The sequence below is a fragment of the Neoarius graeffei genome, chromosome 4 (assembly GCF_027579695.1).
Source record: "Neoarius graeffei isolate fNeoGra1 chromosome 4, fNeoGra1.pri, whole genome shotgun sequence".
Taxonomy (NCBI): Eukaryota; Metazoa; Chordata; class Actinopteri; order Siluriformes; family Ariidae; genus Neoarius; species Neoarius graeffei.
In genome coordinates this window covers 65,654,200-65,671,065 of record NC_083572.1, presented here as the reverse complement: position 1 = coordinate 65,671,065, position 16,866 = coordinate 65,654,200, and the positions used below count along the sequence as shown (strand labels likewise).

General features: G+C 41.7%; 1 protein-coding gene across 1 annotated transcript in view; it reads left to right on the top strand.

Moving 5' to 3' along the window:
• plxna1b (plexin A1b) overlaps positions 1-16,866 on the top strand; it is a 422,572-nt gene that overhangs the window by 269,846 nt on the left and 135,860 nt on the right. The window contains exons 5-6 of the mRNA XM_060919493.1: positions 1,970-2,070; positions 6,782-6,905. Coding sequence (XP_060775476.1) covers positions 1,970-2,070; positions 6,782-6,905 — 225 coding nt within the window. The remainder of the gene's footprint in view (positions 1-1,969; positions 2,071-6,781; positions 6,906-16,866) is intronic.

The following is a 16,866-nucleotide window of genomic DNA, read 5'->3' as shown; positions in this document are numbered from 1 at the left end:
AGCTTTCTGAAGGTTATCTTGACCCTGCATCGGCCTCTAAACTGTGAAAATAGTCGGAGACGGTTTCACTCGCTCTGTACATAACGGCAGCCAAATCGGTTTGCCTGACCACCACTTCATTCACACGTAAGCAAGTCACATGACTGAATACAACCTATAGGTTTGGCTGGGAGAGTTGGGCTTTCTAGGAAAGTCTAAACCTCAGACACCAGTTCTGATATGAAAACTGTGCGAGCCAATATCAATTCTCATCCGATACGGCCGCCTTTAAAAACTACTGATATTTAAAATAACTTATAAAGGTGCATTAGGTAAGATGTGTAGGAGGGAGGAAAAGGTCTCGAACAGATAAATGGGTGGAGTTGAATAAGATTTGAATGTTTCTTTTTCCCCCTCACTGAGCCCGCCCCATTTCTAGCCATGCACACAAAGCTCCACCCCCACAATTTATGGCGGTTCAGCTAGCATTAGCATGCAAATTAGTTACCATTAGCAAGGACTGTCATGGCATCACTTTTTTCACACCTGCTCAGAGAGCATGCAGCATCTCGTCATGATTCATCAGGATGTTGTTGAGAGATTGCCTTGGGGGGTGTGTCTATAAAATGATGGATAAGAAATCAATGAAAATACAAACATGAAATCTTTACTGCAAGGCAGGTTTTCAAACTGCTTTTTTTCCCCAGTTTTATAATGGTGTGTGTTTTTTTTTTTTTTTTTTTTTAAATCATTTTTCGCGTAATTATCCACATTGTTTGCACCAGTAAGAAATAAAAAAAACCTTATATCTCATTATCTCTAGCCGCTTTATCCTGTTCTACAGGGTCGCAGGCAAGCTGGAGCCTATCCCAGCTGACTACGGGCGAAAGGCGGGGTACACCCTGGACAAGTCGCCAGGTCATCACAGGGCTGACACATAGACACAGACAACCATTCACACTCACATTCACACCTACGGTCAATTTAGAGCCACCAGTTAACCTAACCTGCATGTCTTGGACTGTGGGGGAAACCGAGCACCCGGAGGAAACCCACGTGGACACGGGGGAGAACATGCAAACTCCGCACAGAAAGGCCCTCGCCGGCCACGGGGCTCGAACCCGGACCTTCTTGCTGTGAGGTGACAGCGCTAACCACTACACCACCGTGCCGCCATTTTTTTTATTTTTTTTTATTCACGATTGTCCCTTTAACTGAAGCAATAAAATAAAGGCAGAAAGTCATAGCTAAGAACATGACTTGGACAAAACTGCAGTTTTCACCCAAAAATAATTTGCAAATCTTGCAAAATGTAAACATGACTAAAGTCATTCCTCACAAAACTACAAGCAAGTTGTTTGAAACGTGGAGTTTTAAAAAAACTTTCCAAACCCAATTCCTGTCCCCCCCTTTGTTACAGGATCAGATAAGGGGTCCCGCCCCCCCCCCCCCCCCCCCCCCAAATTTTGGGACATCCTTTTTGGATATCTGATCCTCCCCCCCGATATTGGTTTTTGAGTAGCAGATCGGTGCCGTCTCTAATATTTTCAAAACACAGCTTGCCAGTACCTTTAATTTTATCACGCCAGCACCAACCTTAATCTCCTCAAAACCGAGAAAAGGGCCGGCATTTTCATGCTCTTTCTAAGAGACCTGTTCCTTTGTCCCAAGCAGCGCGTTCTCCTGCTGGCTGTCAGCGAGATTAGGTTCGCCATGGTAACTGTCAGAAAGCCCAGCAGGTCATGAGAAGCAGGGTCACTCCTTCACATATGCGCACAGTCACACCTGTGATATCCACACACAGGCAGGAGCAAATGTGACACGCACACCCCAGTGCACACAGACAAATGAACGAGCCACATGGAGCCTCGAGCTGCTCTTACGTCACCTAATTGCTGTCTCTGGGCGCATATAGCGAGAAATCGGATGTACGGAACAGCGTTTATTTAAATGACCTTAATGAGTGTAATATTTCTTTCTCTGTGTGTAGGTGAAGCGTGTTCCTGTAGAGAGCTGTGATCAGTACACTACTTGTTCCGAGTGTCTGGGCTCCAGAGATCCTCACTGCGGCTGGTGTGTCCTGCTCAACGTGTGAGTATATCGGCGATTGAATATCATCAAAGCCGTATCCTGAGTATACTAGAGTGTATGTTCCTGCCAAAAGCGCCCATGTGGTTTGAATGATGAGTTCCTTGAGCGTCTCGCTATAAAGGATCATATATGCCGTAACAGGAAGCACATGGCTTATGAACTACAAATCTTACTGTTGTCATTTCCACGTCACCTTATAAATCTGTATCTGACAGGCCAGAGATCGACTCGGAGGTGGATTGGGTTCGACTGGAAGTGTTGTACGTGTGTGTGGAATTGCCTTTAAGTCTGTTTTTCTAAGGATTTGAATGAAAAACAAAATACAGCTGCATCAATGCCACTTTTTTCTTTTCCTTCCCCCCCCCCCAGACGGAATTGAATAATGTTCTTGGTATTAAGCCATCAGGGGCATCGTGAAACATTATATTCAGCTGTGTTTATATTTAGTCATGTGCTGCTAGCAGTCAACTGAGAACAAAGTGTAAAGAAAGTGTGTGTGTGTGGTGCTCAGTGCTCGCTGAATTGCACTGCTCTCGCTTATATACGACAGTTCCACTTCACACACGCGTAATTCATACCACCTTGCATGCTTTTTTTTTTAATTTAAAAAAACCTTTTTTTATGACTACTCTTCCTGATACTGTTCTGTTTGCGCTCTCAGGTTGGCCGCCCTCGCGCTCTGTTAAAAGTTCAAGTAAAATGGTTTAACGGGTTACTTGGAGTGTAAGATGCTGTAGTAGCTCTTGTCGTTATTTTCATCGACATAGCAGCTTGCAGTCCGCTTTGTTTTGATCGCCGTCACTAATCATTAAATATTTCAACGTTTGGTGTCACTGGTTCATTAGCATGACAGCGTACATTAGGCTTATGTCTTATGAGTGTAAAGGTACATGTACAATACCAGTCAAAAGTTTGGACACCCCTACTCATTCATAGGTTTTTCTGTATGTTGGCTATTTTCTGCATTGCAGAACAATACTGAAGACATCACAACCATGAAATAACATATGGAACATATATATATGTTGTTTACCAGCTGGGAGGTCCGTATCGTGAAATACCGTGACCGAGGTCTTGAAAGTACTGAGCGAGGCCCTCTGGGCCGAGGTCAGTGTTCAAGGCCGAGGTCAGGGTATTTCACCATACGGCCCGACCTTAAGCTGGTAAATAATATATTTATTTTTTTCTTTACCAAATTCTAACAGAAAACGAGAGCGCCCGAAAGGGAAAACCGAGCCGAGCCGCCATTTTGAATCCTCATTCACGGCTGTAATGCAAATTGCTTCCTCCTCGGTATACAAGTGCACTTCCATGGCAGGAAAAAAACGACATTTTGCCGCCTATGTAGTCCCCTATTTATACAAATAGGAGTCATTCAGGATTCAGCCATGTTTTTGCTCGGCGTTAGCAACAGTTAGAGGTTTTTAGCTTTCTCCTGAAATGTTTTTATTTTATTTCTTCTTCCTCAGGGTAGTAAAACTTGCTTTCACTGTGAACACTGTCGTTATCGCTATCCATGCTGTAAAATTAATGCTATTCTCCTAAGAAATGCTGGCAAAAATTTATAAGATTTTTGATAATCTTATAAATAAATCTTATAAAAAAAATAAATGTTGACAAAAAATTCTACTAAGTTTGTTGTTGCAAACGAGTGAAGGCCAATTTATGCTGACAACGCAGTCCTCGCAGATAGCGTCGCAGACAGTGTCTGCGTAGCCCCCCCACCTTCGCAGACGCTCTGCGCGCACCTCCCAAAAATTGTGACCACCGCAGAAGCCTCGCAGACAGCGTCGCAGACAAGAGGGCTCTGATTGGTCCACTCTACATCCGCTGTACACGCACTTCCGCTTCCCTACTTTCCCGGTTTGGTTTGTTTTCACAGCCGCCATTTTTAAAAACACGAGCGAAGATGGAGCAGCACAAAGAGCGGTTGATTGAGGAAGTACGTACATCTATACGACTCCAGTTCTAGTCATTATAAAAAAAAAAGTTCTAGTCATTTATAAGTAACCGGAGGATAAACACTCCACTAACCACACCCACCAACTACTCCTAGCGACTTCGCGCCCCCTTGCGTCGTGCCGGTGAATAACATCGCGCACGCCTATACTCCCCGCTCAACAATAAATTACAACTGTCTGCGAAAAGCTATCTGCGAAAGCCTTGTCGCAAGAGCATGCAGAGACCTTGAGTCGCCAGAGGTCCATAACTGGGGTCCGTATCGTAGGATATGGACCCGCTCGCCAGCCAATCAGAGCGCAGGATTTGATGGAAACCACACCGTGAAAAAAAAAAATCAATGGAATTATGTGGCAAACAAAATGTTTCATATTTTAGCTTCATGAGGTCGTCGCCTGGAATGCTTTGCAATTAACAGGTGTGCCTCATCAAAAGTTAATTCGTCCAATTCCTTGCCGCCTTAACGTGTTTGAGATCAAATAGTAAATAATAAACATAGTAATAACTACTTATTAACTGAGCGCGAGGTCTTTACGGGAAAATATCAGACCGAGATCTTAACAGTACGACTCGGTCCGTACAAAAAGACCGAGGTCTGATTATTTTCCCGTAAAGACCGAGCAAGTGAGATTAATCAGGAGTTTATTATATGGCTTTTATTATTTCTAAGATTAAAATCAATGGTCATATAATGAAGCGTGACCCTGTTTTTAGTCACGTCATATTTGTAACGTAGTTGAGTCACGCATGCAGAATAAACAGCGAGCGGTTTCAAATCTGAATTTCTGTTTGCGGTTTCTGAATGCTTTTCTTTGCTCATTTCTCGAATAACTGCGACTCTTGCTTGTCTTTTGTTTTTTGGCTGTTTTTGATTCCGTTTTGATTTCCAATTCATCTTTTGTCGTTTTTGTTTGTTTTTGCAACACTGAAAGCCGGCGCCTTGGACAGAGTCTGTAATCGCCCACAGGCATTACTGGAAAATACTGCCTGCCAAGGAACCACTCGGAGCGCACGATTTTACCGGAAGTAGCTCGTGGTATATAATAAATAGTCCTATTCCACAACTGTAGTAATCCATATTATATCAAGAACCGCTCAGCTGAGTAAAGAGGAACGACATCCACCATTACTTTAAGACACGAAGTGACTTTTAATTAATACAAATAAAGAGAAAACATTGAATTAGAAGGTGTGTCCAAACTTTTGCCTGGTACTGTAATTGTACCGTATTGTTCGGTACATAGGACGTTCGGTTTGGAGTGCCTTGTGATCCGAGTGAATATAGTCTAGGTTTAGCCATGAATGTTACGTGCATAACTTTTTTTTTTCTTTTTTTTTATGCTTTGACGGTCAGTCAGCCAAAAGGTTCGTGAATAAAGTGATACTTGACAGGCTGGTGTGTCCTTCATTTCAATGTGCGCAATTAAGTTTAAAAATCCAGTTTTTATGCGATTCCATAACAGAGCCGTAACTTACCATGTGTTAATTGAGTTTTTCAGAGATGCAGCCTCGTAAGTATGGCGACTGCGTTGCCAGAGCTTGAGCACCCTCCTGTATCCTTGGAGGCAGCATGCTGTATTTGTTCAATGATTACTCATTTGAAACCCCACCCTTTTTTTTTTTTTTTAAGAAAAGGGAAAAAAAATCCTTGGAGAATAAAATGAATTAATTTTTACATGCTGCACCTTCAATGATTATTTTATTATTACATTATTTTTATTATTAGTTTTTTTATTTGATAACCTTCAGAAACACTTAAATTCTGTAGTAGGTTGGGGAAATATGAACATTTATTTATTTATTTTCAAGGAAAATTATGTGCCTTTTTGTGTTGAGGAAATTTTGGGCAGTTTGCCACTTTTTACAAGTTTGTGTTTCCAAGTTAAATTCATAATATGTAAATTTCATGTTTTGTGTGGTGGTGTTTTTTAAATTGTACTGAAAATGTATATTTATTAACCGAACCATGACAGTTACACCCCTAGTTCCATAGTATCAGATGATATTGGATTTTGGTATCGGCCCCCTTTTTTTTTTTTTTAAAGCAGTAACTACTTGTTGATTGTTGCTCTGCACAAGACGAGAGCAGCCCAGAAATGTTAATTAAACATCACCCAAATACACAGAAAGTGGTTTCCCTATCGCTCCATCTTCCTTAGAGGATGAACATTAGCATGATATTTAATTGAGGGCATGTAAATGGAAATTAAAGTAAGGCAACACAGTAACCTCCGTTCATATCTACTGTCTTCCTACAGTAAATGTCTGATGAGCGTCTCTAGCCTCAAATAGCAAGCTTCAGAGCCTCGGGCTACTCTGCAGACTAGATGATTAACATAATAGTCTTAGTGCCGGTGTAGCGACTTCATTCTCTCTCCCGTGAGCTAGAAGTACAGTAAGTGCAACATGCCCTTATTGAGTTAAGTGACTTGCCCTGTAGCATTTGCAATAAGCATTTAAATTAGGTGGGAACTCGAGAGAGCTGAACCTTACAGATGCATATGCACACGCCCGCTTTTAAATGAGGTCATGGTTTGCCTATAAGCTGACATTTTCAAAGCCTGACGTTATAAAAGTTATTGCCTACAAAAGTGTTATCTACAGAAATTACCCTCAATTTCTTTGGATTGGACACGGGAGGCAATAAAAGCTCTGTTCAGGCATACAAGCATCATTCAGAGTGAGTGATGTGGTGGCATTGCAAAGGAGTGATTAACATGTTGCATGATCTTGTGTGTTTGTCTGTGTGTAGCTGCTCCCGTAAGGACCGATGCGAGCGGGCAGATGAACCCTGGCGGTTTGCCTCCAGAGTGGACCAGTGTGTCGACTTGACTGTTCAACCCAACAACATCTCTGTGACCATGTCTGAAGTCCAGGTGTGAAACACTGCTTTATGCCTAGGGGGATATAATTGGGGGGGGGGGGGGGGGGGGGGTTGTTAAACAGTTATAATGGTATCAGTTACCATTAAAGGGACAAAATGTACCCAGTGAAATATTCAGTAGTATATCACATAGATGAGTGTCTTCACAATGTACTCGTGAGCTCAACTCGAATCAATAGTGGACTTGAATTTTTTTTTTTTTAATGAATTTACTTGGACTCGAGACTGGACTCGGACTTGAGGTTTAGTGATTCGACGACAACACTGATTTTGATTATTTTCTACATTGTAGAGCAATACTGAAGACTTCAAAACCATAAAATGACATACAGTGGTGCTTGAAAGTTTGTGAACCCTTTAGAATTTTTTATATTTCTGCATAAATATGACCTAAAACATCAGACTTTCACACAAGTCCTAAAAGTAGATAAAGAGAACCCAGTTAAACAAATGAGACAAAAATATCATACTTGGCCATTTATTTATTGAGGAAAATGATCCAATATTGCATATCTGTGAGTGGCAAAAGTATGTGAACCTTTGCTTTCAGTATCTGATGTGACTCCCTTGTGCAGCAATAACTGCAACTAAACATTTCCGGTAACTGTTGATCAGTCCTGCACACCGGCTTGGAGGAATTTTAGCCCATTCCTCCATACGGAACAGCTTCAACTCTGGGATGTTGGTGGGTTTCCTCACATGAACTGCTCGCTTCAGGTCCTTCCACAACATTTCGATTGGATTAAGGTCAGGACTTTGACTTGGCCATTCCAAAACATTAACTTTATTCTTCTTAAACCATTCTTTGGTAGAACGACCTGTGTGCTTAGGGTCGTTGTCTTGCTGCGTGACCCACCTTCTCTTGAGATTCAGTTCATGGACAGATGTCCTGACATTTTCCTTTAGAATTTGCTGGTATAATTCAGAATTCATTGCTCCATCAATGATGGCAAGCCGTCCTGGCCCAGATGCAGCAAAACAGGCCCAAACCATGATACTACCACCACCATGTTTCACAGATGGGATAAGGTTCTTATGCTGGAATGCAGTGTTTTCCTTTCTCCAAACATAACGCTTCTCATTTAAACCAAAAAGTTCTATTTTGGTCCCACAAAACATTTTTCCAATAGCCTTCTGGCTTGTCCACGTGATCTTTAGCAAACTGCAGATGAGCAGCAATGTTCTTTTTGGAGAGCAGTGGCTTTCTCCATGCAACCCTGCCATGCACACCATTGTTGTTCAGTGCTCTCCTGATGGTGGACTCATGAACATTAACATTAGCCAATGTGAGAGAGGCCTTCAGTTGCTTAGAAGTTACCCTGGGGTCCTTTGTGACCTTGCCGACTATTACATGCCTTGCTCTTGGAGTGATCTTTGTTGGTCGACCACTCCTGGGGAGGGTAACAATGGTCTTGAATTTCCTCCATTTGTACACAATCTGTCTGACTGTGGATTGGTGGAGTCCAAACTCTTTAGAGATGGTTTTGTAACCTTTTCCAGCCTGATGAGCATCAACAATGCTTTTTCTGAGGTCCTCAGAAATCTCCTTTGTTCGTGCCATGATACACTTCCACAAACATGTGTTGTGAAGATAAGACTTTGATAGATCCCTGTTCTTTAAATAAAACAGGGTGCCCACTTACACCTGATTGTCATCCCATTGATTAAAAACACCTGACTCTAATTTCACCTGCAAATTAACTGCTAATCCTAGAGGTTCACATACTTTTGCCACTCACAGATATGTAATATTGGATAATTTTCCTCAATAAATAAATGACCAAGTATAATATTTTTATCTCATTTGTTTAACTGGGTTCTCTTTATCTACTTTTAGGACTTGTGTGAAAATCTGATGATGTTTTAGGCCATATTTATGCAGAAATATAGAAAATTCTAAAGGATTCACAAACTTTCAAGCACCACTGTATGGAACATGTATGGAATTATGTGGTAAACAAAAACGTGAAAAAAATATGTTTAAGATTCTTCAAAGTAGCCAGTGTTTACCTTGATGCTTTGCACACTATTGGCATTATCTTAACCAGCTTCATGAGGTCGTCACCTGGAATGCTTTTCAATTAACAGCAGAGCCTCGTCAAAAGTTACTTAGTGCGATTTCTTGCTGCCTTAATGAATTTGACAGTAAATAGTAAATAATAGACAGTAAATAGCCCTGTTCCACAACTGTAGTAATCCATATTATGTCAAGAACCGCTCAACTAAGTAAAGAGAAACATCCATCATTACTTTCAGACATGAAGTGACCTTTAATTCATAAAAATAAAGAAAAAAAACATTAAATTAGGTGGTGTGTCCAAGCTATTGACTATCTTCCTTAAGGGGTGTTCACACGGCACATATTTGCATCGATGCTGCACCGATGTATTTTGTTGCGATATATCTTACACCGGTGTAAATTTTGTGGAGCGTTCACACGTCACAAACCTGCTTACTAGAGAGAAGCGTGTTAGCACCGGTGCAGCCCCACTTGCGTTCACACAGCAGTTTTTGCGACCATGCTGTACAATAGTAATAATGCGGAAATGAAATATGTGCATGCGTGAAAATGTACTTCCTTTTCCCGGTTGTCATGGCATCACCAAGCGTCGGGAAAACAACGTGGATGAAGACACCAGTGTTGCCAGATACTGCTGACGTTTTCCAGCCCAAAATATGTTCAAATCCGCCAAAATGCACTTAAAACCGCCCAATCTGGCAACACTGGAAGACACGCAGGTCTGTTGTTGTTGATATTCGCCCTTTTGGAAGCGCAAAATACCAGGATGCAAATTATGCAATGCCCGTATGTAATCAACTCTCCTCACGCGTAGCGAGTCTACCCCTGTAGCGTTCAGACGTCCCATTTTATATCGGTGCTGCCCCGCAAACTAGCATTTACTCCGGAGTAAATTTCTTAAACCACCTCCCGAGCAGGGTTAGATTTGCACCGGTTTAAGCAGCTTTCAGGGGCTACACCGGTATAACTTTGTACCGTGTGAACGCTGTACCGGGGCAGCCCCGGTGCTACACCGGAGTAAAAGTTGCCGTGTGAACACAGCCTTTAGTCTGCTAATCTTTTTTTTTTTTTTTAAACTTTTCCCCATTTGGTCAGCAGATTCCCAAAAAAGTTCCCAGATTTTTTTCTGTTTATACGACAAAAAAGGGAAAAGATATTCCAGTAAATGCAATGACTGTCCTGATCCAGTTTGACGATCAAAACAAACAAGGTGTAATTTTTGTGTCTTATACAAAACATCCTATATTTCCATCTGTCTGCCTACCAACATCAACCTGAAAACTACAATTGATGTGACTTAATCATTTCGGTTTGGTCAGTGACCTTTAGGATGTCGAAAGGCAGCGTAAGTTAATCAGCCCTACCGAGTTACCATGAAAACCTGACACTGTAACAATCCTAAATATTACATTGCATGTTCTGTATCCTGTATAAATGTACACTGCACACTGTTGTTCTGCCCACTGAAATATTAAAGTAGTATTACCCGAGAAGCTTAAATTGACCTAAATTTGTCGAGGTAAAAAAAAAAATCTGAGGCATGCGGTTATCCAGCACACAATGCACTCCATGAGATCAAACGTACAAGGGTTGTTAAGATTTGTTTACTTTCAGGCCGCATTGTATTTCAGAAAATTGCGTAATGAGCCTCGGTATCACTTATTTAGAACTCCAGGTTCCAGTGATATCTGCTTGTGAGCCAGTTATGTCTGGCCTCGTAACACACTTCAGTTCTTTTCTATGAAGTCAGCATTTCTTGGATCTAGCAAAAAGAGCGTGTGTAGTACCGCTGTGTAACTGTAGTAGACTGGTTCCATGAAGGAGTGTCATTCAGACATAACCACCACTCGGAGTCCTTGCCTCTAGCAGCGTAAAATTTGCAGAAGACTTTGATGCAGAGAATTTGTGGAATTCCTTTTATAGCAGCAGCTCATGCATTGCACACAAACACCACCTTGAGTCCTTGCCTTTAGCAGCAGAGAATATAGGCAAGACTTTGATACTAATGATGTACCGTGCTTCCTTTGAAGCGTCTGCAAAGTCACTGAATTGTGGTGTGCTAAAAGAGAGGAATGGCCTCATCTCGTTTTGCTGATTCTCGACACCAGCAGAAATGACCAAGGGCAAAGCAAGCTGCTGAGACTCTGCTACATCGTGTTCCACTACCACCGCTCGTCAAAATCAGGCCAAAATTACAAGGGCAGTTTGTGCTTTGTCTGCAGCCAGCAGCGGAGAGATAGAACACCGGTGTCCTGAACCCGTCTCATTTCTAGGAACTTTCCATTCTAAGCTCTTTGAGTCCAGTGCTCCTTTGTTGAGCCAGGGCTGAAGAGCATGGCACGTCTCCAACACAACCTCGCATCCATTAATGGTCTCGTTGGGAGTGTTATGCTTGCATGATAGAATGATAAAATAAAGTGGTCCTTAATGGATCTTCCAAACGTCAGAAATAAATGCTTTTGATGGCCGAGGCTACAAGAGCCGTCTCGGACAGGACTCGAGATATATGATCGGTCGGCAACAGTTGGCACATTAAAGCAACACCGCTGGTGATGCTCTCTCTAGTAACAAAACACGAGCAGTAAACCTGTTTGAGTTCCTCTTCATCTTTTATCCACGATGTAAACAGATATTAAAATGTTCTTGTGGATGTATTTGTGATACTTTTGCCTTTCAAGCGACAGTATTTTTGGAGGCTGTTTTGACGACTCGCAGCAGAGCAAAGCTAATCTTCTGTTTCAAGGTCACTCCAAAGGGAGGATCCTCAACATATGGTATGCTGCTTGTAGGTGTTAAGGCAGAGTTGATGGAGGCTTTGGATATATTATAAGTACAGAGTCAGGGTCACTTTTATTGCAAAGTAACCAGCTAGGGAAACATTCCTGAAGGTCATTGCATTTATTTATTTATTTCCAAAATTTGTACATTTTGGTATGGCAGCTCAATGGTGTAGTGGTTCGCACTGTCGCCTCACAGCAAGAAGGTCCGGGTTCGAGCCCCGTGGCCAGCGAGGGCCTTTCTGTGCGGAGTTTGCATGTTCTCCCCGTGTCCGCGTGGGTTTCCTCCGGGTGCTCCGGTTTCCCCCACAGTCCAAAGACATGCAGGTTAGGTTAACTGGTGACTCTAAATTGACCGTAGGTGTGAATGTGAGTGTGAATGGTTGTCTGTGTCTATGTGTCAGCCCTGTGATGACCTGGCGACTTGTCCAGGGTGTACCCCGCCTTTCGCCCGTAGTCAGCTGGGATAGGCTCCAGCTTGCCCGCGACCCTGCACAGGATAAGCGGCTACAGATGATGGATGGATGGATGTGCATTTTGGTCTGTTTGAGCAGAATAGCAAGTTTCAGGTATGTCAAGAGTAAAAAACAACAGAATGAGCTTCACCTGGAAAATAATCAATAATCAGTGAGGGTGATGTACAACCCCGATTCCAAAAAAGTTGGGACAAAGTACAAATTGTAAATAAAAATGGAATGCAATGATGTGGAAGTTTCAAAATTCCATATTTTATTCAGAATAGAACATAGATGACATATCAAATGTTTAAACTGAGAAAATGTATCATTTAAAGAGAAAAATTAGGTGATTTTAAATTTCATGACAACAATACATCTCAAAAAACTTGGGACAAGGCCATGTTTCCCACTGTGAGACATCCCCTTTTCTCTTTACAACAGTCTGTAAACGTCTGGGGACTGAGGAGACAAGTTGCTCAAGTTTAGGGATAGGAATGTTAACCCATTCTTGTCTAATGTAGGATTCTAGTTGCTCAACTGTCTTAGGTCTTTTTTGTCGTATCTTCCGTTTTATGATGCGCCAAATGTTTTCTATGGGTGAAAGATCTGGACTGCAGGCTGGCCAGTTCACTGCCCGGACCCTTCTTCTACGCAGCCATGATGCTGTAATTGATGCAGTATGTGGTTTGGCATTGTCATGTTGGAAAATGCAAGGTCTTCCCTGAAAGAGACGTCGTCTGGATGGGAGCATATGTTGCTCTAGAACCTGGATATACCTTTCAGCATTGATGGTGTCTTTCCAGATGTGTAAGCTGCCCATGCCACACGCACTAATGCAACCCCATACCATCAGAGATGCAGGCTTCTGAACTGAGCGCTGATAACAACTTGGGTCGTCCTTCTCCTCTTTAGTCCGAATGACACGGCGTCCCTGATTTCCATAAAGAACTTCACATTTTGATTCGTCTGACCACAGAACAGTTTTCCACTTTGCCACAGTCCATTTTAAATGAGCCTTGGCCCAGAGAAGACGTCTGCGCTTCTGGATCGTGTTTAGATACGGCTTCTTCTTTGAACTATAGAGTTTTAGCTGGCAACGGCGGATGGCACGGTGAATTGTGTTCACAGATAATGTTCTCTGGAAATATTCCTGAGCCCATTTTGTGATTTCCAATACAGAAGCATGCCTGTATGTGATGCAGTGCCATCTAAGGGCCCGAAGATCACGGGCACCCAGTATGGTTTTCCGGCCTTGACCCTTACGCACAGAGATTCTTCCAGATTCTCTGAATCTTTTGATGATATTATGCACTGTAGATGATGATATGTTCAAACTCTTTGCAATTGTACACTGTCGAACTCCTTTCTGATATTGCTCCACTATTTGTCGGCGCAGAATTAGGGGGATTGGTGATCCTCTTCCCATCTTTACTTCTGAGAGCCGCTGCCACTCCAAGATGCTCTTTTTATCCCCAGTCATGTTAATGACCTATTGCCAATTGACCTAATGAGTTGTAATTTGGTCCTCCAGCTGTTCCTTTTTGTACCTTTAACTTTTCCAGCCTCTTATTGCCCCTGTCCCAACTTTTTTGAGATGTGTTGCTGTCATGAAATTTCAAATGAGCCAATATTTGGCATGAAATTTCAAAATGTCTCACTTTCGACATTTGATATGTTGTCTATGTTCTATTGTGAATACAATATCAGTTTTTGAGATTTGTAAATTATTGCATTCTGTTTTTATTTACAATTTGTACTTTGTCCCAACTTTTTTGGAATCGGGGTTGTACCAGACAAAAGTTTGGACACCTTCTAATTCACTGTTTCTAAATTAAGTCACTTCATGTCTTAAACTAATGATGGATGTCGTTTCTCTTTTACTTAATTGAGTGGTTCTTGACACATTATGAATTACTACAGTTGTGGAATAGGGCTGTTTACTGTGTTTTAATTATTTACTATTTACTGTTTGATCTCAAATTCATTAAGAAGGCAAGAAATTGCACTCATTACCTTTTGACGAGGCACCTGTCAACTGAAAAGCATTCCAGGTGACGACCTCATGAAGCTGGTTCAGATGACGCCAATAGTGTGCAAAGCATCATCAAGGTAAACACTGGCTACTTTAAAGAATCTAAAATATGAAACACATTTTGTCTCACACTATATTTTTGTTTGCTGCATAATTCTGTACATGTTCCCAAAGTTATTTCATTGTTGTGATGCCTTCAGTATTGTTCTACAATGTAGAAAACTGTCAAAATACAGAAAGACCTATGAATGCATAGGGGTGTGCAAACTTTTGACTGGTACTGTACGATGTGACCTGATGCAAAGCCGAGTTACTGTTCTCACCCCAAAGGTGATTATTTAAGGGATGATGTTCAGTGAGCCGGTCGTTATTGTGAAATAAGCCCCGACAGGGAGATGCAGGTTTTGAATCCGCCAGAAGGGGTTTATTTCGAAATAATTGCTGTCTCGCTGTACGTTATCCGCTTATTACATGGCTGCTTAAAGAAATCAGTAATTTGAGACAAAATATTGATTGACTTTAAAAATGAATTTATTGATTTAAAAACATTTTATTGCTTCTGCTAAAGACGTGGTCCATAGCAACAGGCCGTTATACAGAAATAACAATTTTGTATTCAGATGAAGTGTAATTTCCAGTAACAGCACATCCTGTAGTGTTCTCTCTCTTATACTACAGCATTGTGCCAGAGATTACAGTTTTTAATTTATTAATAAACATGTGCTTTTTAAAATCCATTTATAGTTCCATTTAATGTAGTGGAACATCCACAAGAAAAGTTAGTTCAATTACTTTAAAGCAACTACAAACAGTTGTTCCCTCACCGGGCTTGCTCTCGCTCTGTCTGTCTGTCTCTCTTTCTCCTTGTGTCTCCCTCTCTCTGTGTGTCTGTCTGTCTCTGTGTGTCTGTCTGTCTCTCTTTCTCTGTGTCTGTCTCTCTCTCTCTGTGTCTCTCTCTCTCTCTCTCTCTCTCTCTGTGGCTGTCTGTGTGTATGTGTCTCTCTCTGTATCTCTGTCTATCTGTCTCTGTGTGTGTGTCTGTCTGTCTCTCTCTGTCTGCGTGTGTCTTTGTCTCTCTGTCTGTCTTTGTGTGTGTCTCTCTCTCTCTGTGTGTGTGTGTGTGTGTGTCTGTCTGTCTCTCTCTCTGTGGCTGTCTGTGTGTATGTCTCTCTGTGGCTGTCTGTGTGTATGTTTCTCTGTGGCTGGCTGTCTCTGTCTGTCTGTATCTCTCTGTCTATCTGTCTGTCTCTCCCTCCCTCTGTCTGTCTGTCTCTCTGTGGCTGTCTGTGTCTCTCTCTTCTCTCTCTGTGGCTGTGTCTCTCTCTCTCTCTTTTTTTAAAATTATAGTTAATCACAATTGTCCATTGTTGACTGGGAACAGGAAGTCCTCTGTCCTGAAGACACTCCTGTAGTGGAAAACTTACTGACCATTAGAAAGCACCAGCATCTGAGACTTCTTCCATAAAGTGTTAAACATTACCTCACCAATTACGTGCTTTCATTTGTTTAATAAAAACAGTACTCCATATATGATTAGTGTCGGGTTCTGTCGAATGTCAGTCATGGACATCCCTGTGAATTAGCGGTTACTATAGAAACGATAGCACATTAGAAGAAGCGCATTAATATAAAGCTGTAATTTGAATTCGGTCTGGCACTGCTGTCAGAGGCATGCAGGTATAGGAAGTTAATCAGGACCTTCTGACCAATCAGATTTGAGAATTCAACAGCGCAGCGGTATAATTAAATAACACTGGCTGGTGTTGAGTGGTATATCAGATATATTCCATTCAGCTAGCATCATCCTGAACGAATCGAAAATTAGTATCTATCTGATACACCACAAAAAAAAGCCAGCCGATGATTTTATCATTTTTTTATTATTATTATTATTATTCATGCACATTCCTTTTGCGTGTTCAACGCATCTTTCTCTTTCAAAATTCTCTCACAATCTTCCATATTTAACGAAGCAAACCTGGCGGCCGTGTTTGTCACAGTCGCTCGCTAGCATAGGAGTTTTACATTTCCGATGTGTGACGTCATGTCTCGACGACCATGCAATATCATAAACCATATTCCGCGTTCGTTCTCCATTGGGTAGAGTGATGTAATACACGTAGGATAAGCGATATGCTAACAATATTGCATGCTGTCAAACTAAATGAATGAAGCCCGTTAGAAGGGAATAGAATCCATGTTTTTATTCCATCGAAAAAGTGTCCTGTATGGATAATAATCATATTTAATGCATACAGTAGTGTTATAACTTAGTAAAGTCTTTGTTCCAGAGCCACGAATATCTCTAAATCTTGGTAGAAAAAGAACTATGGCCACGCGGAGGAGTTCCACAGCGGTACGGCCTCTAAAGGGATTCCCATATAAAGCAATTTTATCTAACACCCCCCCCCTTTTTTTTTTTAAAGCTTTAATGCCTCTTGTTCTTAAGGGTAGAAACTGAGCTCCAACGAAGGCTGCTTCAGATTAAATCGCGTCCTCTCTACCCGAGCCCTTTTTGTTAAGCATTTCATCCGCAATACTTTCAATCAAGTGTTTGAATAACCCTTTTTTGCTGGAGCAGCTGTGTGCATGAAGGCAAAAGAGCGTTTTTTTTTTTCCTCACCTCACTTTAGCAGGATATTTAACCTGGCTTTACACTGTACTGT